The sequence below is a fragment of the Mchenga conophoros genome, linkage group LG12 (assembly GCF_057382185.1).
Source record: "Mchenga conophoros isolate Kocher_MC1m ecotype Shallow Benthic linkage group LG12, M_conophoros_male_GT1.1, whole genome shotgun sequence".
Lineage (NCBI taxonomy): Eukaryota > Metazoa > Chordata > Actinopteri > Cichliformes > Cichlidae > Mchenga > Mchenga conophoros.
The window spans coordinates 20,833,791-20,855,974 of NC_140537.1; the positions used below are offsets into that span (position 1 = coordinate 20,833,791).

Here is a 22,184-nt window from a genome sequence, read left to right on the forward strand (position 1 = left end):
TTCTGAAAGAACAGTTCATTTGATGGGACAATGACCTTGGATAAATGCTTTCTTCTTCTGTTTTTTCTGGCCCTCTGATGTGCTCTGATGATCAGAGGGGCTGTTCGGATGCCTGGAGTGGCCAGGGGTCATCAAAGGGCAGCTGGCGGCTATAAAAGGCCTGCCTGGAGCTCCGTCTGCTCAGAGCATCATTTGAGCCTGAGAGCAGCTGGAGTAAAGGAGGAGATCTCTGCTTCTCTCTCTTCTCATTCCGGTGTTCACTTTGTGAGTTTCAGCTGAAATGGAAGTCCTCATAGTCTTCATCTGTGCTTTTGGAGTGGTTTCTTCTGCCCGGGGCCACAGATATCACACGGGACTCGAGAGCAGTTTGGCATTCAGAAATCTGTCAACCGATCATCGCAGAGGATACCCTCTGTACATGATCCAGCTGTATCGCTCCTTCAGAAGTGCTGATTCCTCCTCATCTGTAGCTGTCAGCGATGTTACTGCACAAAGCGACAGCCTGTCAGTGCACAGTTTTGATTCTGTCAAAAGCCTGATGGCCAGAGGTGAGTAAACAGCTGAATTATGTTTTTCATGTTGCTCATTGGTTGTTAAATTTGCTATTTAATGTATGAGTTGGTTTCTCTGTGCACTGAATCCTCCAGGAGCTCATTGACTGGTCGATTGTCTGTGCTATCAGACCCTCCCTTTTACGACCCAGCAAGTGTCAAAGTGCTTATTCGAACTTTAAAGGCTTGCCCTGTTTTATGTGGGGAGGTTGTATATTAGCCCTCAGACGTCCTTGCACAGGGGGGTCCAATACACATCCTGTCCTGTTCACCCTCTCACTCCAGTGTTTTGACATTTGTCCACAGATCTGGTTTGTCCAGATTCATCCCAGACTGCAGTGTGTCAATCTGAAGTCTCACTTGCGTGTCTCATTTTCAGGCTGCCATCAAGAGGGCGAAAAGTGGACCGTCACATTTGACATGTCATCCATCTCTACCAGTGAGCTTGTCCAGCTGGCAGAGCTGCAGATCAGACTACCAGCTTTCTCTGCCTCTGAGCGTGCCACTGTGGATTTATATCACTCCCGGAAGCAGAGCTGTGACCTGGATGACACATCGTGCCAGGAGGAGCGTCTTTTCTTAGGGAGCTTTGGCACATCGCCCAGCAGCACAAAGTCCTCCTGGAAGGTGTTCAATGTGACCAGTCTTTTAAAATACTGGCTATACCAGGGAGACGAAGTGCAGAGCCGAGAGGCTTCGGGAGAGCCTGAGACTCAGTATGGGAGTGGTGCTGGGGATGGAGTGGAAAAAACCAGAAAGTCTCTGTTCACAACTTTAGGACTGAGGCAGAGAAAAATCCGCCATCCAACCACAAACCAGGTCATGATGGTGATCTTCTCCAAACATAAGGAGGGCCATGCAGCGTACAGTCTCATTCACACTGTGGAGAACTCCAAGTATGTGTCCATGGACAAAGAGGGCAGCGACATTCAAAGTCGGCGCCACAAAAGGAACAGAATGGAAAGGATGCGAGTAGCTGGTGTACTTGCACCTACTGTGGCTCCAGCACCATCAGCAGCAGCAGAGCAGGTCCAGAGACCGCTGTGCCGAAAGGTAGACATGTGGGTGGACTTTGACCACATCGGCTGGGATGAGTGGATTGTGCATCCGAAGCGCTACAACGCATATCGCTGTGAGGGAGAGTGCCCTACACCCCTGGACGAGTCTTTCAGTCCCACCAACCATGCATACATGCAGGTAAGCAGATTAAAGAGTTTCACTGAACTATTTCTAAACCTCAAAATAAAAAATCCTATAGTTGCTCATTTATTCATGTAAATTATTTCATTTTCAGAGCCTCTTGAAACATCACCACCCAGAAAGAGTGACCTGCCCGTCCTGCGTGCCAACGCGCCTCAGCCCCCTCTCCATGCTGTACTTTGAGAGCGATGATTTGACTCTGCGGCATCACGAGGACATGATTGTTGAGGATTGCGGGTGCCACTGAAGCCCCAACCCATCACCACCCCAGCTTACACCTAAACACACAAACCTGCTTTGTTTGTGGTCTATTAACTGAACATTAACCGACCATAAACTTTAACTCAGATGTTTTTTTTTAATTGCTTTGATGTATAAATGAATACTAAAATATCAATGTTATTGAGATGAAATGACTCAAAGTATATATATTGCATCCATACTGGGTGATAAACTAATGTTTTTCTATCTTTTGTGTTATTTATGCATTATCATGTAAATTCTGTACATAAAATATGAAACGTATATTAAATTTTTTTTATTTTGACGGAAGTGTGCTGTTTTATGTTGTTTTAAAATATTTTTCTTCACCCGTTCTTATATATTTTTATTTATAAGGTGAACATTTTTAACAAACCCTTTATTAAACATTAAAAAAGGCTCATACACAGTCACAAAGGTTTTTTTCCTAATTCAAAGTTAAATGAAAATGTATTTATTTAGTTAAAAATAAATCACGCCTAATTTATTTGTAAAAATTAAACAAATATATATCAGCACCACCAGTTTATCTGGTGTAAGCTTTAAATAGCATTTCATTTGTTGCCACTTCCATTAAATCTACCAGCAGTAGCTACACAGCTAAACGGGCACACTTTGTTCTTAATGTTCCTCGGATGACAGATCTGTTTGGGTTAACAAATAAAAGGCAGAATGTGCATCCACCTCTTAATCCGTTGCTAGCAGCCAGCAACTTAGTATATTGGCCTTTCTCACCTCCGCAATCCACATCTTGGTCCTGTTAAAGTGCACACATCATCAGAGGTCATTAGCGTCGTCCTCCCTGGCCGGGCACGCTGGGTGGAACAACACAAACCACACTGAAGGATGGACCGGTGGGTGAGAAAAGGCAGTAGTACTACTTGTTTATCCTGGTGAGGAGGGGGTTGGACAGCCAGGAAGCTAAGGTGACAAGGAGATCATTCATGGGAGGGAGTGGAAAGACTGCACCTGAAGGGTGACGCTACTGTGGAGGAAAGACAGGCCGGACTGGAAGTGATCAGCTGAAACTATTCAACCACACATCCACCCAAGACAAGACCAGACCGAGTAGTATTTCAGGATTTGTCCACGTGTTTTTCTTTTCTTTTCTTTCCTGTTTTTTTTTTTTTGTTTTTTTTTTTTTGCAGAGGTAAGTTTTGCAATCAGGACCTTTTGTTTGTACTCACTACAAATGAACCCGGAGCGCATCCATTTTTTAATCCACTCAATGATTTGAGCTTTATTTATATTTATTCTAATGATGATTCTCTACAGAGCCGCTTACACCACAGGCTGAAAGTAGAAACGCATTTGTGCAGTTCCGCTCATGCAAGAGTATTCATAACGAAAGAGTGTTTCATTGCTACAGCACTGTGCAAAAGTCTTGCACCACCCCTTATTTCTTCATATTTGGCGAGGACAGTGGGAAACAGTTGCAGTGATTTTTGCATTAAGGCTACATGCAAACACACATACAAATCCAGCAGCAAAAAACTGAATTCTAACGAATTTGAAAGTCAATATTTGTTATGAGCACCTTTATTCTTTGACACAGCCCGAACCCTTTTTGGCAGCTTTCTTGTTATTTCTTTAGTCTTCAGGAATATCTCTCCAGGCTTCTTGAAAGACATTCAAAGCTCTTCTTTTATATTCTCTGTCGAGATCCCACACTGCTTCAGTTTTATTGAGGTCTGGGCTCTGTGGTCAGTCAGTGACTGATTGTGTATCACAGTGTGTTTCTCTATATGGCATTGATTTTACTCCATAATGTATCAAAAAAATCTGACAGGACTTTTCTGTGTTCAGAATGATTTGTTTTGATGAGATTTCCAACACCACACATAACTCCAAAACCCATGACAGAGCCTCCACCCTGTTTCACAGATGGCTGTAGACACTCAGTGTTGGACTCTCCTGTCCTCCTTTGTACACAGTGATGACGATTTGAACCAAGAAATCTGTATTTATCACTCTGTCACCCCTGTTGACACTGATCTTCAGTCCACTTCTTGTACCACAGCCTTTCCTCCACTTCCCTTCTTAAATAATGGCCTTCCGCTGAGATCATTCCCGATGAGGCTTCAGTGGACGGTAGATGGATTAACTGCAGGGTCACATACATCTCTGCGTCAGGTTTTTGCTAGATTATCTATTTCTTGGGAACATTACTTTCAGATACTGTTTATTTGTTGTAAAAAATATTTTTTTTAGGGCTGACACTTCTTGTTTTGTCCTTTACGTGTTCAGTTTTATCAAATTTCTTTAAAGCTCTGGACACCACGCAGAGAAATACTAAATTTTCAGCTCTTTTGGAATAACTTTGTTGGTGCAAAAAATACAATGTTAACACAGGCTGTTAAACTGTGTTATCTTTGGGATTTTTCATCGAGACAACTGAAATCTGTTTTAGTAACAAAAGCTTTTAACAAAGTGCCAAAAGACACAAATTAAAACTGGTTCTTTGTTCAAGAGCATTTTAAAACGTTATAAGAAAGTCTGGAATCAAAACTTAAAGAAATGAGTGTTGGCTTTAAACTTCGCACATTACTGGATGCAAGAATTTAAAAATGTGAAACATCTTTTAGATCAAACAATGAGAAGTTCAGTGAAACACCATCTATTCCGGCACTTTTATTCATAAGCACTTCACAGTGAAGTGAGCCAGTGACAGAAGTGGAATCGTAAATGTTGAATGGAAGGAAGGAGTTCCTGCCTGATGTGTTGTACAGTTGCATATTGACCTCTCTGTAAACAGCCCACTGACTGAGGTTATCAGCCTCCTGCGAGCTCCACGTGGAATTCCTCTGAACCAGAGCGACGCAGGAGGTGCAGCAGGCTGCAAGACTTGTCACTTTGAAATGTACATTAGCTTTTCACTTAAACATCTAAACCGCTGACACGAAACAAAAGCATTATTTAAGTTCAGATGGCGCCATTCAAGTTAAAAAAACAAACAACGGATTTGACAGAAAGACTCAGTGAACACATGACGCAGAGATAAAGTCTGAATGGTGTTTGCTTTAATTTCTTTTTTAAAATCACCCTAAAATAGCGAAATATCTGATTCAAAATGTCATCAACAAATTTCTGTTTTACATTCTTTACACTTCAGGTGAAGCGCTCGTTTATGAGAGCAATACTGGAAGACCGTATCTAAAGAGAGGTTGTGCGAAATGCACTGAAATAAAAGCACATCGAGTGAAAACCGTTCTGGAATGGTTAGAAATTCGGACAATTCGATTCTCATTTTCACTGACTTGTTTTATTACCGAGCGATGAGGCATTGTTGGTGTTAAGCACTTCTCAGTGTTCGTTTTAAACTCGCAGCCACTACCTGAAGGCACACTTTTTGTTACACACAAACCAGGCCGAAACCTTGAGGCAGACAGTGAAAGTGTAATTACAGATCCAAAAAATGAGGCCGTCAGAGATAAGATCCTCTGTCTACATGGAGTAGGTGGTGATAGGGGAGGAGACGGTACCCCTGTCTTCACAGCACTTTGTTGGGCTTCACCTAGATGTCCATTTCAAACTGTGCGTCATCACCTTTGAAAAGAAAAATAAGTAAACAATAAATGTAGGGTGGAGATGGATGATGATTTGTAGGCTTCATTGCTGTATTGCTTGCATGGGTTCTACATCATAATGCAGAAAATAGATGGATGGACTTTAAGTGCAACATCCATCCTGTGATGTGTGTATAGGTGTGAACATACCAGCAGCGCTACTGTTCGGAGCAGCGGTGTTGTTGTTCAGTAGTTCTCCATTTTGAGTCTTCTTGCTGGTGTCCTTGGAGGCAGGGCTGGTCACTCCTGGAATGACTGGCAGGTTGGCAGGAGGGGTCCTGGCCAACGGAGAACTGCGACAGTCCAGCAGGAACTTGCGTTCGTAGATGATCCTGGTACCTTTTGTGTTCGTAGGTGGGAAAAATGAAGGATGATTATCAGATGCGCAGCATTGAGAGATCAAACAGAGCACTGAGGCCACACTCGCACTGACTGGGATCAGCTGCTTCATCAAATTCCTGTATTTTAACTTGACCTGTGTGCCACGATAGACGTGATTACAATATGAAAACAGGCATTTCTTCAAAATCTTGCTGTCTGTACCTGATCTTCACGCAGTAACTAGAAGGACGTTGCAGCATATATGTGGCAATGTTATTACTAATTGTGCTGCTGCTCTCTTACGGCTGTTGTTATGATCTGTAACGCTTCAGCTGTTGTATATTATGTATACTGTCGCACAATGAGCCAGTCTGAATGAACACAACACACACACACTCCTTGGCAGTGATGTGATGGCTTCCAGTTGTGATAACGAACCAACTGACTTACTTTCTGATTTAACGCAACTAAACTTGAAGAAAAGCTTCGTGACGAAAAGCTTTGTGAACAGCAAAGTGTACAGTTAATAAACACAGTTTTAACATTTGGTGCAAAAGGAACATGTGCCCTTTTTAAGGCAGTATGTTATATTTGCACATTCGCCTAACAAGTTCTCTATTTTCAGGACTGCCCAAATCATCAACATGGCAGCTTCAGGTCATTCAACCAGATTCCTTACAGCTACACAGAAATCTGACCACATTACCCAGTACTGAAAACCCTTCATTGGCTTCCAGTACAATATAGAATTGCTTTTTAAATCCTTCTGTTATCTCACAAATCTCTCACCGGTTCATGCCCTGCTCATCTGGTGCAGATCTTGTAACTATTCCCAGAGTCAGACCTCAGTCTGAGGTTGCTCTCATTACTGGGGTCCTGCTCTTTGGAACAAGTTGCCTGCTGATCTGAGATCAACTACAACTGTGCACATATTCAGAATCCTCTTTATTTACCTGGACTTACACTTAACAGGTGCTGTTGTTTTGTTTATGCTGTTTTCACTGCCATAAAGCCTCATAAACCTGCACAGGTATGATTGTGTCTTCTTTTTTTCAGCAAATGATTTATTTAATCTTGCTGTCTGCTGCTATCAGACTCTTTAACTCATCCACTTGAGTCAGATCCACATGTACTGAACCAGACTAAACATAGCTCACTGCACGCTGTCACTTTTTGTACACCACAACGTATGCTTGCACACCACCTGTGTGCTTACAATACCTGTAATATGCCAGAAACATTAGTGCTAATACCTTATTTTATATGAAGTGTAGAAATATATATATAATAATATCTTTGTTAACCACATTGAGGTTACATGTAATGAAATGTGCTATATTAAAAAAAACGTTTTTGCTAAATATGCTACCTGCATTGATATAAATATATTTTTACTATACTATTCTTTATAATCTCCCTTAAAAGAAATGTGTCCTGACCAATTAAGGCAATACATCACAATATGAAAATAAATCATCGCAGCAGTTTGATACTGGTTTTTAAAAATAGTTATATCCGTTTAATAATGACCCAGTGTTACTTTTATAAGGTAGTTATTAACACTGTGACGCACAAAACCCTGGAAAAAGGATGAAGTGACACCTTTTAGTGTAATTACACAGTGTTACTCTAACCTTTAGATTACCTTTACTGAGTTAAACCTCGTGTCTGCAGCAGGTTTAGGTGGACAGCCCTCAGAAGCAGGGACCTCTAGAGGAATTTAAATGATCTCTACAGTAAACCAAAGGTGGAGCAGCTCTGCTGGCTGACCGTGTGACAGCAGTGCGTAGAAACCAAACTTTAGACTGCAGCTAAGCTACAGACAGACTCTCACTATCTTAATTAAGACCGTCATGTCTAAACAACCTGTTCCTTCATTACTTCAGAGTCCGCATTTCTTTGCATTTCCTCTTTTCAAGTAAACACTTGCTCGCTAGCTTTAGCGGTTAGCTTAGCAGAGCTACAGCAGACCTCATGGAGTTAGCCTAAGCTGCAGACAGAGAGAACGGCTCCAAAGTGGATAAGAGTACAAGTCATGTGTGTCCGGGAGTCAGAGCAGATCTCCTCGGCACTCTTGAATGAATATGACAAATAGCAACACTGCGTACCGCCGGGGGTCGTGCTGAACAGAGTCCCTCCCGGGGTGGTGGAGTAGTCTTGGGGCATGTGCTCCGCGTCGTTGATCGTCACCCTCCTGATCGACGGGATGGCCTTAGCGGTGGTCTTCTGGCAATCGGTGGACATCTTCTCCCAACTACAATAAACTAATACTAACTAACTAATTAACATCAAACAAGAACAAAGTCTTGGTTTTATAAAGCCACGCCGAGCCGGGGTTTCGGGTATGGCTTTGACTCAACTAAATGACTACTGTCGGATAAATAAAAATAAATACCTCGTTTTCATAAGTGCAAACAGTGGAAGGCTGGACCTAAAACAGTCACATTACATCAAGCACTCACACACACGAACTAGTGTCCAGGATCTTTGTTTAAAAGGACCTGAGCACACGTTCCTCCGCTCTCACTCTGCCTGCCTCAACATGCACACAAAACAACACAGCAGGCTGCAGGAGAGAAGGCTCCAGAGGTGCACAAAAAACAGCCAACTGCGCCCCCTGCTGGCACTAAAGGACTGCGCACTCTGCGATGTTCAAAACTTCACCGGCTATAACTGTCATAATAAAAACAACATAATAAGACGTTTTGTTTTTTTGTTTTTTGTTTTCTTTTAAAAAAAAGGTGTTTTTTCAAAACAAGTCGAACAGCATTATTTACAGACAATAGACACATTAATAAGATGATAACATACATACTGTCCTGTGCAATTCCTGGGTCAGCACTCGTTTCTTTTTCGCTTCTCTTCTATATTTTGCTTGAAAAAATGGAAATACGTGTACTGATTTATTGAAACACGTGCAAACATGCATGGAAATGTTTTATATGAGACTAAAATAGATGTTGCGCAGTTCTGATGAGCTAATGAGCGTGAAAATCAATAAAGCGGTCTTCAGGAATAGATGCCCAAAGTAAATAATAATAATGGGAGTCACCTTGTTTGTGAAAAAATACTATTATTCCTGCAAAATTGTTTCTTTGCTAAATTGCGGGATTGAAGGACAATTCCGAAGTAAATGCATTTTTTCTTATTTTTTAATGAGAAGAAAAGGTGTTAGCAGATGATTCCACAACTGAGAAGCCTTAAAATTTAAACCTTTAGCTTAAAGGTTTGAGGAACCTAAGATCAGGAAGTTGCAGAACCGATCCTCTACAAGCCTCAAACGTGACCATCAAATGTCAAAATCAACTCTAATACATACTGGGAGATTTTAAAACATATGTGATGTGTCACAAAAAGAGAAAAAAAAAAGATTTATAAAATTGCTTCCATTTGTTCGTTTACTTTACTTCCTCTGTGGCGTTTCAAATGAGCATCTTCCCTTCCTCCCTTTTTTTTGTTCTTTGTAAAGGTCCAGCAAGTCAAGATCATCTTCATACAGCATGCACAGCTACACACCTGAAATTTCAGCATGTTTATAAAACTGACTTGTGATGACTGTCATGGATGACGTGCCACACAGAAAATCACACACAATATACACAAAGACATTTCATTTCTTTATTAATTTTGTAAATGTTGAGCTGGTGTACAGAGTAAATTGTCAGTAGATGTCTTCGGATTTGATTGGATTAAAAGGCTTTTACATATTTTAAATCCATGATTGACTCTCCATAACAATAAAAAAGCAGACAAAACAAGTTAAAATACCCACAAGAACCCTATTTATCCCCATTTTGCAGGCATTACCCAGAACTCAACAGTCTCTTGGTAGCTACAGCTGTATGATGCTAAAAGTACATCCATAACATAACTAGAATCCCAGTTGACAAGTAAGGGTGCATAGCATTCTAAATAAATATATATATTTATATATATATTTTCATATATCTCATATATATAGCCTTTTATGTTAAAAACATTTTCTGTGCATGTGCGCAGTTGCATTCCTTAGTATTGAGTAATATGCTATTGCATTAATAATGTCTTCAATCCATTCTAAAGGAATATACATGTGTTCTCTAGTTTTTGCAACAGTTAATATTTTTGCATGAACTTGGTGCATGGCATCATCTCAGTAGTCCCTCAGTGCAGTGCTTTTTTTCTGATGTAACCTCGACTCTCTCTCGCTCTCACTTAGTCGGACTCCCGTCTGACCACGTCCAAACGGTCACCACGTGGAAGTCTTAAGATTGGCTCAGTCTCATATTTGGTAAAAGGGCATAAAAATGTCAGGGGGTGGGCTGTGTTGAGGGAAAATGCATGTCCTCTTGAAGACTAGCCTTCGAAGCCACCAAGCCTCCCCCATAACTCCGTCTATCTTCTTTAACCAGTTCCCATCTGGCTCTGAGCCTGACATCAGCAGAAAACAATCTAAACATATGAGCCCTTAAAGAGCAAATCATATGCTGTGATTGATATAAGGGGGCACAACTTTTTTTTTTTTTTTTTTACATCTGACCTTTATTAAGCTAATAAAATAACAATAATACCTCATGAAGGGATATTTGTTAACATGTCAAAAAAGATTTTTTTTTAAAAATTCGAGGCTTTGCTCTTTAAAATCTACCACCATCTGTGCATGTTTGTGATGAAATGAGAATGAAGTCATATTTATGATAATCAACAGCAGACATTGAGCTGAAACAATAGAGTGAATACCCTATTATCTACTGAAGTATAGAGCCAACACGGATGACTACGTCATAACAAGACTCACAGTATACCAAGACTTTACATTCATCATCTCATGGCTGTGAGAAGCCATACTAAACACTTATTTATGGGTGCTTATTGCAACATTTTTGTGACTTACATATTTGTCTATAATAAAAGCATTCAATGTCTGACGCAACATTTGAAAGAAATGCATGTATTGGTTATTGATATAATGTGAGATGGCACACTTATTGAGGTAAATAAACCTTTAAAAATATGTGATTTAGAATTACACATATAGTCTTTGTCCATTTGCAATATTACGTCCTGTGATATTATCACAACTTTAACTTGTCCCAATATCCAGGACTGAGTATGTGATATTTAAATCACACCACGCGCTCACACACTCGCACACACGCAAAACACACTCAGGATTTCTTTCAAGGTGCATATGAATGTTATTAAGGTTTAAAAACAGGCTGAACACACCTACATTCCCAGATGAGTAACAAAAACAAACAGCGGGCACTTTGCAGATGCAATGGCTGGCATGGAGCCACACCAGTATACTTAAAGTTTTCTTTTCTAGAGAGGCAAAAGGATAAAATGCAGGACGCTAATGTACTGACATCATTTCTGAGTAAAGTGAGAAGTAGAATAAAGCTGAAAGTTCAGGAAGAACGCAAGCTGTGATCCTAAAATCCTCCCTCCTCTGTCACTCTCTCGCTCACACACACACACACACACACATACACACACACATGAATAATCCTTTCCATTTAAAGCAGTTATTGCTTCTACTTCTGGAGTACAGTTAAGACAGCAAATCGTGACAATAAGACTAAAGAAAGGAGCGGAACAAGAGACATGCTTCTGGACGGGTCAGGCTCACAGTTACGGGTCAGTATTACAGTTTCTCATCACAGTGATTGGTGACTGTCTTTGCTACACACTGAAGAACCGCCAAGGAGACAAACATCGAAGCTCAACACGTCCTCGACCCTAAACGCAACGCACATCGCTTCATCCAGTAAAACTAGTGCTACATGATTCCGTTTCAGCTACTTTACCCTCATCGAGTGACATCTTCTGGTGGCTGTGAGATGGTCTGTAAGCGCACCTCGTGGGGGGGTGTCATATACTGTGCGATGAGGTCAAACAGACGCAGCTACTGTACGAGCTGAAGGTGGGATCCCGCATCCCAGTGGAAGGTGGACGGGACTGCTACATCTACTCTGAGAGGCTGACTGTAGAGGCTAGGGGATGAGAGATGGAGGTTGGGTGATAAGCAGAGGTATCGGGATTTTAGCTCAGACATTAACACAAACCTCATGAGGATACAGCACAGTGGGGACAAGAAAAAGGCAGAGGAGTAGGATGAAAGAGCAGGTTAATCTCTTGTGATAATCTTTCACTTGTACATATATATCTCTTTACCTTCCTCTCCACAAGGCAAGCCACTTTGATCAAAGTTTGGCGAGGCAGGTTCCTGCTGTAAACCCGCCTCCCAAAGCTGAAAAATCCCCACGGTACAGGAAATGACTTAAAGAACATCTTCCTCTACAGTCGGACATGTGGAACGGAAACAATGAAAGCGCGTGAAAATCACAACGAAACATCCGGACACACACACACGCACATACACACGCAAATCCAACGATTTAAAACAGGCAGAGCGACACAACGGTATGTTCTTTTACCCACAAAGATCTCAAGATATAGAATAATAATATATAGATTCTGAGCAAATGAAACCAAACAAGAAAAAAAAAAACAGGGAGGAATTTCTCATGTACCTGAAACAGCAGCATCAGTTGCATCGCATAGGGATCTAGTAACAGAAACAACACGCGTAACACACAGTCACGTAAGAGCATTTTAGTGCATACAATATTATGTACACAACACTGATATCCTGGGGCGATAATTGTAGCTTTACTGGACTTAGAGACCACTCGGCCAGGTGTGAAACTAGTTTGTGGTGCTGATTGAGTGCAGCATGGAGGAGGAGGGGGTAACAGTTGCCTAGAGATGACGTAATTCTCAGTATTTTAGTGTCTCTTTTTCTTAAGTTAAACTCTTCACCACTGGGTTAGAAAATGGGCCGGTGGTAGCCTACATTGCATGCCCGTCCCATTAAGCGGTGTCTCCTCCCCATCCCGCCCCACCCTTTTAACCCGCCCCTGCATTCCCTCGGTATTTGTAGTTAAACACAGGCCATGCGGCAGCAGTCACTCATGCTGATACAGATAACAGGAAGCACGTTTTGGTTGCTAGTTTCTTTTTTTTTTTGTTGTTTTTGATTTTTTTTGTCTGTCTGGTTTTTGTTTTATACGAAATCATGCTTCTAGCCTAGTAGTAGATATTTTTTTCCCACCATTTCTTAAAAAAAAAAAAAAGTAATAAAAACTACAAGAAAATCTGTATCCTTTTTCTTCTGGTGCGTGCTGATAGTTGCCATAGCCACCGTGGTTGTCTTTGAGTTGGTTTCTCTTCATTTCCATCCGTTTGCCTTCTGATGTGTGGTCTTCCTCCCGTCAGCTGCTGCTGGTCATGTGTTCATGTAGGATGGTTTTGGTGAAGGGGTTGAATCCTGCGGAGAACTCTGAGGAGAGAGAGAGAGAACTGCAGTGATTTACAAGCCTCTCGATCGTCCTGCTACCGTGCAACACAGGTGGCATGCAAACAGCAACAAGCCAGTGCTAATGTGAGTGCCTTTGAATCCTGGTTATGCTACTATACTGCTTTATAGTGACTGAACGTTTTTCAGTTCCCTTCAGCTGATCCTCGTAACGTTCAAAGACTCAACGACACGTTAGTTCTGCCAAAGATTTACACGCAAATGGGGGCCAGCAGTGGTTTAACATTCAGCAGCGAGTCACTGGAAATATCAACAAGCTCAGGAATGTCATGGCATTTACGTTAGTGAGGGCAAGACACACACACGCACGTACGCACGCACACACATTATAGTGGCTCCATTTCTCCACACAAGATGCCTTACAGCTTTGACCTTGGGCGCTGTCATTTTACGATCTCTCTTCGCTGAGTGCACATTGCACCAGCCTTTTTACGGTGTTTCACAGCATGTCTGACAAAAGTAACTAAAGCAGTATACAGTGTGGTTGATGTACTGCCACACTAACAATCTCTTTCCATCAAACGTATAAAATAATATTTGTGTTCAATTTTTGCTTATGGACAATTTTATATATATATATCATAGAAAGAACAGACTTGATAGGAAATTTTTAATTATTCATACATTTTACTTCATACTCTGATGTAAATACGGCAAAGTGTTTGTCAGGAGATCATTCCTATGGTTTATTTAAGCTAAACTCAAGAGGTAAAAAACAAATAGAAAAAAGATGACATTAAAAAGCATTATTGGATCATCAGTCATTAATATATCGATTAATTCCAAACACTAACTGTTTCTAGATAGTGCATACACTCACCGGCCACTTTATTAGATAGTGTTAGCACAAATATCTAATGAACCAATCACATGGCAGGAATTCATGTAGGCAAGGTTGCTAAAACCTAATGAATTTCAAACTGAGGATTAGAATGAGGAAGAAAGTTGATTTAAGTGACTTTGAACGTAGCATGGTTATTCATGCCAGATGTGCTGGACTGAGTTCTTCAGCAACTGCTGATCTTCCCATTCAAACATGTGCAACGTTTACAAAGTATGCTTGAAAAAATGTTAGGTTCTCTGTGTGAAAATGTTTTGTTGATGCCAGAGGTCAGAGGAGAATGGCCAGACTGTTTCAAGTTCATCAGTTGTCTACAGTGTCTCAAATAACCACTCGTTACAACCGAGATACACAGAAGAGCATCTCTGAACACACAACATGTCAAACCTCAAAGCGGGTGGACTACAGCAGCAGAAGACCCCTCTGGGTGCTGTAGTTTTTAGTTACTGTCAGTTAAAAACAGAAAAGTGATTCGCATTGGCTCTCTAGAGTCTAACAATAGAAGTTTGGAAAAATTTCTTGATTTCTGCAGCAGGATTTGAATGGCAGGGTAAAAATTTGGTGTAAACTCCATGAAAACATAGATACATCTTGCCTTGTATCAATGGATCACAGTTGCTGCTGGTGGTGTAATGATGGGGGACATTTTCTTGGCACGCATTGGGCCCCATAGTATCAAATGCATTAATTAAATGCCACATCCTACCACAGTATTGTTTCTGACCATTTCCATCCCTTTATGATCACAAGGTATCCATCTTCTAAAGGCTGATAATAACAAAGCTCAGTGGAGCAGGAGATTCACATCATGGCTGAGCAATTAACAAATCTGCAGCAACTGTGAGATGCTGTCATGTCAATATGGACCAAAATCTCTGAGAAATGTTTCCAGGATCTTGTTGAATCTGTGCCCCAAAGAATTAAGGCAGTTCAGAAGGCAAAAGGGGGCCCGAGCCAGTATTAGCAAGGTGTACCTACCAAAGTATCCGGTGAGTGTACATCACCTGGATTTGTACTAACTAAAACTCCAAATCTAAATCGATTGCAGTTTGTATTAGACACAGCAGACATTTGCAAGAGCTACCAAATCATTTTTCAAGCATTTAGAGTTTTCCTGACAGCACTTTTTTTCCCCTAATGCACACACACACAAAAATTACATCTGTATCTTTTTCCTTTTTATATGCGTTCATGTGTGTCATTTATATTTGAACTATTAAAGATTTAGGTGTCATTTAGCTGCGCCAGCGTCACACCATATGTCATAACATTAGTAATTATTGAATTAAATGTACATTCAGATGCATTTAATCCAGACAGACTGGATTAAATGGTGTTGTTCACAGGTCAGAGGAAGCACTGTGGGTCAGTCCCCTACCTGCGGGGACGCAGCACTCAGTCTGCCTCACTGCTTAACTCTCCGCAGACTGGCACATTTCACTATCTGAGCACCTTTCTTCACATCCACAGTATCGGGCTACATCAGAGGGTGGGGGAGGGGGTTGACCGCAGAAGAGGTGCGAGGATTTAGAATAAGTTGGATGACAGGAGCAGAACAAGAGGTTGAGGTAATATTAGTAAGGGAGGGTAAAACAAAGGAGAGAGAGAGAGAGAGAGAGAGAGAGAGAGAAACAAACCCACAGAGGAGGCAGACAGTGTCACACGAAAAAAACGAGGGCATACAAACAGGGAGCACAAGACAGGAAGTGAAACAGAAATGTGAGGGACAAAAGAGGAAATAAAAAGAGGAAAAAAAGGAAGTAATAATGTATAAACAGTCAAGCAAGGACAGAAGTGGTGGGTGGCAGATGGAAAGCCAGGTGGTGGTTCAGAGTAATGTCAGATAAAATTTGCAAAGAACTTTTTGAAAAGCGTTCTTAAGCTTCAAATGGATGGGCTAGGCCACATAACACAGCAGTTTCAGGAAATTTCACACAATCACAACAACCCTGTTAATCTCTGCGTCTGGTGTATTGAACCTCAACTTACTCAATGCAATTAATATTTGACCTCAACTTGGTTTTTGACTGATTAAGGCACACTTTCACAGTTAAAGGACTATGAACCTTATTCAGTTGCTCAGTGAGATAACTGACAGGGAGAAAGAAACACTGCAAGGAACCACTATAAGTTCATTCACTCATTAATGTGCAAGAACCCCCCCCCCCCCAGATGAACTGCATTTGTGGTTTAGTGATGACCAAAACAGTGAAACGCTCATGAACTGATCTACTGTGAGCCTCTTAAAAAATCAGAGCACCTGAGCAGAGTGGATCCAGTTGTTCTCTTACATGCAGATAATGAGCATGAGAGCGAAGTATATGGGTGGAGATTAATGTTATGGGAAGTCAGCAATCAGGCAATTAATCAAATACACGTCCCTCTGTCTTCTGTTGCAATTTAGTCCTGACACATAGTGGAAAATGCCTAACCTTTATTTTCCAAGATCACAAACAAACTTGTGCTTATGCAGGTTAAGTTGCACAAGGACCGTTGGGGGATGCCTGGGAATCCACAGTGAGATGAAACGTTAAAACTTACTGCAGCACAGACCCCAGATACTACATGGATTTAAATGAAACAGGGTATGTATCATCTGATCTAATTCAGAGCATTTAGGCTTTGCAGGCTGGCCGCACACCCGAGGTCATCACGGAAGCTCCAGGCGAGACAGAGAGCTTCGTCTGCAGATCAGAAGCCCACCTTGCTGCTGTCCCGACCCAAGACGGCGTAGCTCATGAACTGCTCAGCATCGACGTCCAGCTCGTTGGCGTCCTGCAGCGAGCCTTCCACGCTCACCTCCTGAAACCCCTCCTCACCTGATCCCTTCCCTCTGCGCACCACCTTGCGCACGATCTATCGCAGACACACGCGCACACAATCGCACACAGAAGGGTGGGAGAGAGTGATGGGCGAGAGCAGAGAGTGTGGAAAAGGCAGTGAAAAAGACTGGATCGGTGAAATATGCTGGGGGAAAACAAAGCGTGGATTTTGCAGTGTCATGTGCGATGAACAACTTTGTCATGATTATTAGTTTAATAATCGTTCCGTAAAAAGATCCGTGAAAGTGTTGTGATGATAAAACACGATAAAAAAGTGAAAACGGAGACATTCGTGTTCATGGACGCAATTTAAATGGCTGACCTTTTTTGTGACAATGTTTCCATGTTCATCCGTGAAATGTTCCTCGCTCACTTGCTCCCCAGGAAGATCTTCAACCTCATCACCCTGAGGACAGAGAAAAGCTTTTTTGTAACCATAAACGTTTTGAACTGTGGCAATAAAGGCAGTTAAAACAGCCGTTGCTGCAGCGCTGTTTGCATGCCAGATAGGTGAGGAGCGGGTGAGGTTGCTTGTGAGAGAGAAAGTAAATCTAACAGTGGGGATCTTATCACTTATAGTTACAATTGATGAGGTTCATTACTACACAACAGTGTTACAGCCCCCTGTAATAGCAGCATGTCTTTAGAGCTATTTATAAGTTCAAAGAAATTCCTGAAGCCGGACGCTCGGCCTAAGAACGAGTGAAGGTCGAGCATGTGGAGGCCTGTATGAAACTCTAAAATTGATCTTTATCTCAATTTATATCACACATGAAACTAAATAATAATTAAAAAAAGAAGTGACAAACCTAAAGGGTGCAAGTCCAAAGCTACAGCTTATGTAACACCTACCCATAATAAAACAATCAACGTGTAAGGAAAAGTAAATCAACTACATCTTTAACCTCAGATTTAAATACAAAGTCACCAAAAAAGAAGAAACAACCAACTACTCATGTCAAATCCAGCTATATATGAACTATTTGTATCTAGAGCATCAGTTATCATACAGAATAATTATGTTATTTCTATACAACTTTTAAGCAGTTTCAGTATGCTGTGCACTTTAGGTTTAATCTGTGTAACAGATACACAATGAAATTTCATACTGGCTCCGGCCTTGGATTTTTCAGAAACATAATATCCTTTTCATTTGTATTTATTATCCCTCATTTTAAAAGCTTTCTGGATATTAAGGGAAATTTATCTATTATATGCTTTGTACATAATTTCAATTATATCATAATCCACCAAATCTCAGTGTGATTTTCAGTGTACTTAACAGAATAAATAAAAAATGTGCTGTTTTATAGAGTTTGAGATACAATAAGAAGGAAATGGCAAAGAGCCAATGAGAACTTTTTATAGAACTGGAGTCCAAACTTGTTGAGCTGAAGACAATCTATTTACAGTATATCTATAAAAGCAGAAGATATATTTAGTTGCATCCTCAGTCATTTGATATTGTCATAGAAACAAACAAACATTGATGAAATCCCATCATTGTATGCCACGATTACTTGTGTCCATAATGCTGCACCTTCCCACTCCTCTCAGTAAAACCAGTCAAATAACTCACCACAAACCTATCCTGTATCACTTTCAACTTTTCTTAAATACACTGCATCATCCAAGAGTTCAGCAGCAGTGATTCCCCCCTGCTCTTTCATTTCTTTTTTCTCTCTTCTGCCACTAAGATCCTTTCTTCAAATTCGTGGATCTCAGTTTTGTTGTACCTTAAGAATGACTCTACGGCGGACGATTCTGGTGGTGACGTTCTCCTCTTCGTCGGGTACTCCCTCGATTTCACCAAGCTCGTGGTCCAGCTGAGTGTGTATGTAGGTGAGCACCGACCGCACCGAGCCACTGGCTATGTGGAGGACATTCTGACAGCTGATCACCAGGAACGCCAGCAGCACGAAGCTAAAGAGGAGTTCGGTAACTAGGGCCCACATTGCCCCACTTTGATCCCCAGTAAATCAACACGGTTGGCACAGAGCAACGCACGACTGCAGCCTCAGTCCCGTAGCTGGTGGTGACTCCTGCTTCTCACACTTCTCTTAGCTAAGGGAGAAGGTAACAGCTGCAGCCCTCTTTTGTCACTGGTTCAGCCAAACTGGTGTTTTCATTTAATTTCTGCCCTCCGTTTGCTGGGGCCGTGGGCCCTTTTCTCCCCACGTCTCTTTCTCCTTCCTAGCGTCGAGTCACAACTATCCAGTCAAAGACACCAGATCCAACCAAAAGCAATCTTGGGAGGCTTCTATTCCCACCTCCCTCACTTTTTGACCATGTGATCTGTGAGCTTTAAATACCTCCATCAGAACGGCTCTGTGCGCTGTGGTAAGAACACTAAGAAACTTCTCACACATGCTCTAACTACAGCCTACACAACAAATTTCTCCTAAAACAATCATAGAATCTATTATGCAGCTGCCACCGCCTCCAAATTACGCTAAATGTGCTTTTTGGGTATCATTATGACCCACAAGAGGCATGAAGCCCACAAAGGCTCTGAAAGGCTCTATTTTTGTTCTCTCACAGTCTCACAGCTGAGATTGTCCCATACAGTGTGATGTGTCTGTGTTGTGCCAGAAAGTTAACATGTGGGAATGACTGGGGTTGGGATCGTGTAACGCGGGTTGACGAGTGAGAGCGCTTTCTATATTTGGCTGGACACGCCGTTTGTGCCCAAATTGGGCCTAAGACCACTGTGTGTGTTCTTGGCTGTGTGTTTACGTTTGCTGTATGATTCCAGGATCGACATAACATAATTCTGATTAGTGAGGTTTTAAATGGTGACTTCTAGAAGAGGAATTATGAAAGCAACCGCTTGTGTGTATAACACTGTAATGATTTTGCTGTATCACACTGTTTCTCCCAGGTTTACCTCTGCTGGAGCAGTTCGCCTTTTTTGTTTACACCACAAGAATTTGCTAAATGCAGTTTAACTATAAATACGGTTGTTCATTAATTTGGTTCAGACTAAAATGTTTGCCAGACATGGTAAAAGGAGTAATCCTACTCACTGTGACCACTTTAAATTTGCACGGGTGGTTTAACGTGCTCACCTGGCCCTTCAGGCGGACATCATCCCAGGCCCTCAGCTCTGGTACCCTGTGTGGAAAGCCCAAACCCTTCTCAAATGGTTGGGTACCTCTGAAGTGCCCCCTTAAGATCTCAGAGTGCCCCATGTCCCTCACAGGCTGAAGCAAGGCCTCCTGGGACATTCGGGAAGGGTCTCCATCCACAGCGTTACGCACTGATGACATCATGGTTTCCATGGTTTGCCTGGGTTTAGACTGATTGCCCACCCAAGCCTGAGTAGGGTCAGTGACAGGGATCCATCCCGGGCCTGTCTGCTCCTGCAGGTAAGAAAGGAAAGATCCTCCACCACCACCATTTCCCCCATTGCCTGACCTGAAAGGAGATCAATGAATTCATTAGGAGGTGGTACATCATAAATATTTACTGATAGTGTTTTATAGCCCCAGGTTATATGACGTCACACCAACTGAGAGGCATACAGAGCTCGTACTCACCTGTCTCCATTCCGATCTGCAGCACTGCTCAGACCAGTTGACTCACTCAACCGAGCATACACCCTTTGCTGTCCTGCAACAAGAGAAAGCCCTTCCTCTGAGCCCATCCCGCCTCCTCCTCCTCCTCCGGTTCCATCACCACCAGTCGTGCTTGTGACGGCTGATGCCTCTGAACTCGCCTCTGACCCCTGACCATTGTTCAGCCCGTTAAGATTGATCCCAGCGATGGTACCCCCGAGCGAAGCTGGTGTGGTGGTGCTGAGCGAGTCAACGCCCATCTCTGAATCGTCTTCGGGCAGCTCAATGGAGCCACTCAGCACCCCACCCCCTCCGCTGGCTGCGCTGGCCTGACTGGCCGGCCGACCTAGACTTCCATACGGCAGCCCCAGCAGACCCTCCGAATCGTCAGCATTGCTGCATTCCAGCGAGGAGTCCTCCACAGCCACCAAGGAAGGGCTGTTGCCTGAGGGCCACACCTGTACATCAGACATCTCCATCAGGGTGTCTTCTTCTGTGGTGGCAATAGGTGCACAGTCCAGGCTGGAGACCTCCTGCCAGTAAGGCTCAGCACCCAGCGGGGAGGGCAGGCTGTACTGCATGGAAGCTGGTGAGAGAAGCTCTTCCTGCGGCAGCCCATAACCTGGAGCGAGACAGAGAGAGGCACACTGACACCCGGCCCCCCGCCTCGCTCCCCACCTCACCCCCCACAGCATCAGGACCCTGGGAGGGGGGGTAAGTTCCCCTGGCCAGTAGCTGGGCATTTAGGGGAGGAGTAGAGGAGGCTGAAGGGACAAATGGGAAAGGAGTGGGGATGGAGGGAGTGGAGGGCCAAGACAATAAGAGCTAGAATAAAGGTGCAAGGAGCTAAGGTCATGAGAGCAAGGGCAGCTTTTAGAAGAGAGGCTGTCAAGCTCAATCAGCCAGCGCTGACAGTAGCAGAGCAGCAGCGGTAGCAGCAGCAGACACAGCCAGCTGAACCAGTAGGCTGAGACTGGGGTTCGAGGCCGGCAGTGGCTGATGCTGCTCTGCTGGCTGCCACCTGCAGGGAGACGGAGAGGGATTATTGACACCTGTCCAGCAGGGACACACAAACACACACCCACTCTGTCTCACACCCACACCAGCACTCACATACGCTCACACTCGTATATGCATGCACTCAAACCCACTCAGAAACAGGCAGGTTAATACCGGTGTCAGGCTGGATGGCATGCTCGCAGGCAATCGCATTTTCTCGCATACACGCACGCATTCTTCACACAGCTGCTCTCTCACTGACTCATACTGTTTTTACAGTGCATTCAATATAACACAACTATGTAAAGATAAAACATAGTAGTATTCAAATTTATGCAAACAAATTACAACAGACTTCAATTTTCTTCTGCTAGGAAAGCCACAATGTTGCTGCCTCAAACAAATTTCAAGTGCAAATATATAATTTAGTAAAACTTTGTGTTAGTAATGAGCTGCGGACTCAGGTCACTCCTACAGCCGTCTTCTGAACAACCTTCGATAAAATATGTTTTTTTTTCTTTTTCTTTCTTTCTTATGAAACCAGACCTGGCACAACTGAGTACAATGTCCCAGAAAGCATTAAAAAATATTGCAGTAGTAACTTCATGTAACATGCTAAAAATGAAAGAAAATCTAGATGAAGACTACACCTAAGGCTATTTTGCGAATATTAACATTTATATTTTCTAACCTGATTATACTAAAT

The 22,184-nt window shown here is 42.5% G+C and overlaps 3 protein-coding genes across 20 annotated transcripts in view; 1 reads left to right on the top strand and 2 right to left on the bottom strand.

The window, feature by feature from the left end:
- Positions 1–23: 23 nt before the first annotated feature.
- Positions 24–2,239, top strand: spaw (southpaw). Its single transcript, XM_085294403.1, has 3 exons — positions 24–548; positions 931–1,748; positions 1,846–2,239. The coding sequence occupies exons 1-3, from the start codon at positions 281–283 to the stop codon at positions 1,996–1,998; spliced, it is 1,239 nt and encodes a 412-aa protein (XP_085150529.1). The 5' UTR covers positions 24–280; the 3' UTR covers positions 1,999–2,239.
- A 2,771-nt stretch (positions 2,240–5,010) lies between these two features.
- LOC146562564 (eukaryotic translation initiation factor 4E-binding protein 1-like) lies at positions 5,011–8,499 on the bottom strand. Of its 2 annotated transcripts, XM_085294413.1 has the most exons (4): positions 8,295–8,499; positions 8,008–8,177; positions 5,729–5,917; positions 5,011–5,558 (listed from the first exon to the last, which is right to left on the bottom strand). In XM_085294413.1, exons 2-4 carry the CDS (start codon positions 8,141–8,143, stop codon positions 5,527–5,529), a joined length of 357 nt encoding a protein of 118 aa, XP_085150539.1. In that variant the 5' UTR covers positions 8,144–8,177; positions 8,295–8,499; the 3' UTR covers positions 5,011–5,526. The 2 variants fall into 2 exon arrangements, with proteins under 2 accessions (XP_085150539.1, XP_085150538.1); XM_085294412.1 differs by having other exon boundaries at positions 8,008–8,498.
- A 996-nt stretch (positions 8,500–9,495) lies between these two features.
- ank1a (ankyrin 1, erythrocytic a) overlaps positions 9,496–22,184 on the bottom strand; it is an 87,478-nt gene continuing 74,789 nt past the window's right edge. For 12 of the 17 annotated variants that reach the window (XM_085294424.1, XM_085294425.1, XM_085294420.1 and 9 more), the window contains 6 exons: positions 20,462–21,101; positions 19,991–20,339; positions 17,245–17,328; positions 16,804–16,956; positions 15,479–15,577; positions 9,496–13,223 (listed from right to left, as the gene is read on the bottom strand). In XM_085294424.1, coding sequence (XP_085150550.1) covers positions 15,506–15,577; positions 16,804–16,956; positions 17,245–17,328; positions 19,991–20,339; positions 20,462–21,101 — 1,298 coding nt within the window. In that variant the 3' untranslated portion in view covers positions 9,496–13,223; positions 15,479–15,505. Of the gene's footprint in view, positions 13,224–15,478; positions 15,578–16,803; positions 16,957–17,244; positions 17,329–18,658; positions 19,914–19,990; positions 20,340–20,461; positions 21,102–22,184 lie in introns of those variants that run through there. The other 5 variants (XM_085294431.1, XM_085294427.1, XM_085294417.1 and 2 more) reach the window with 5 other exon arrangements.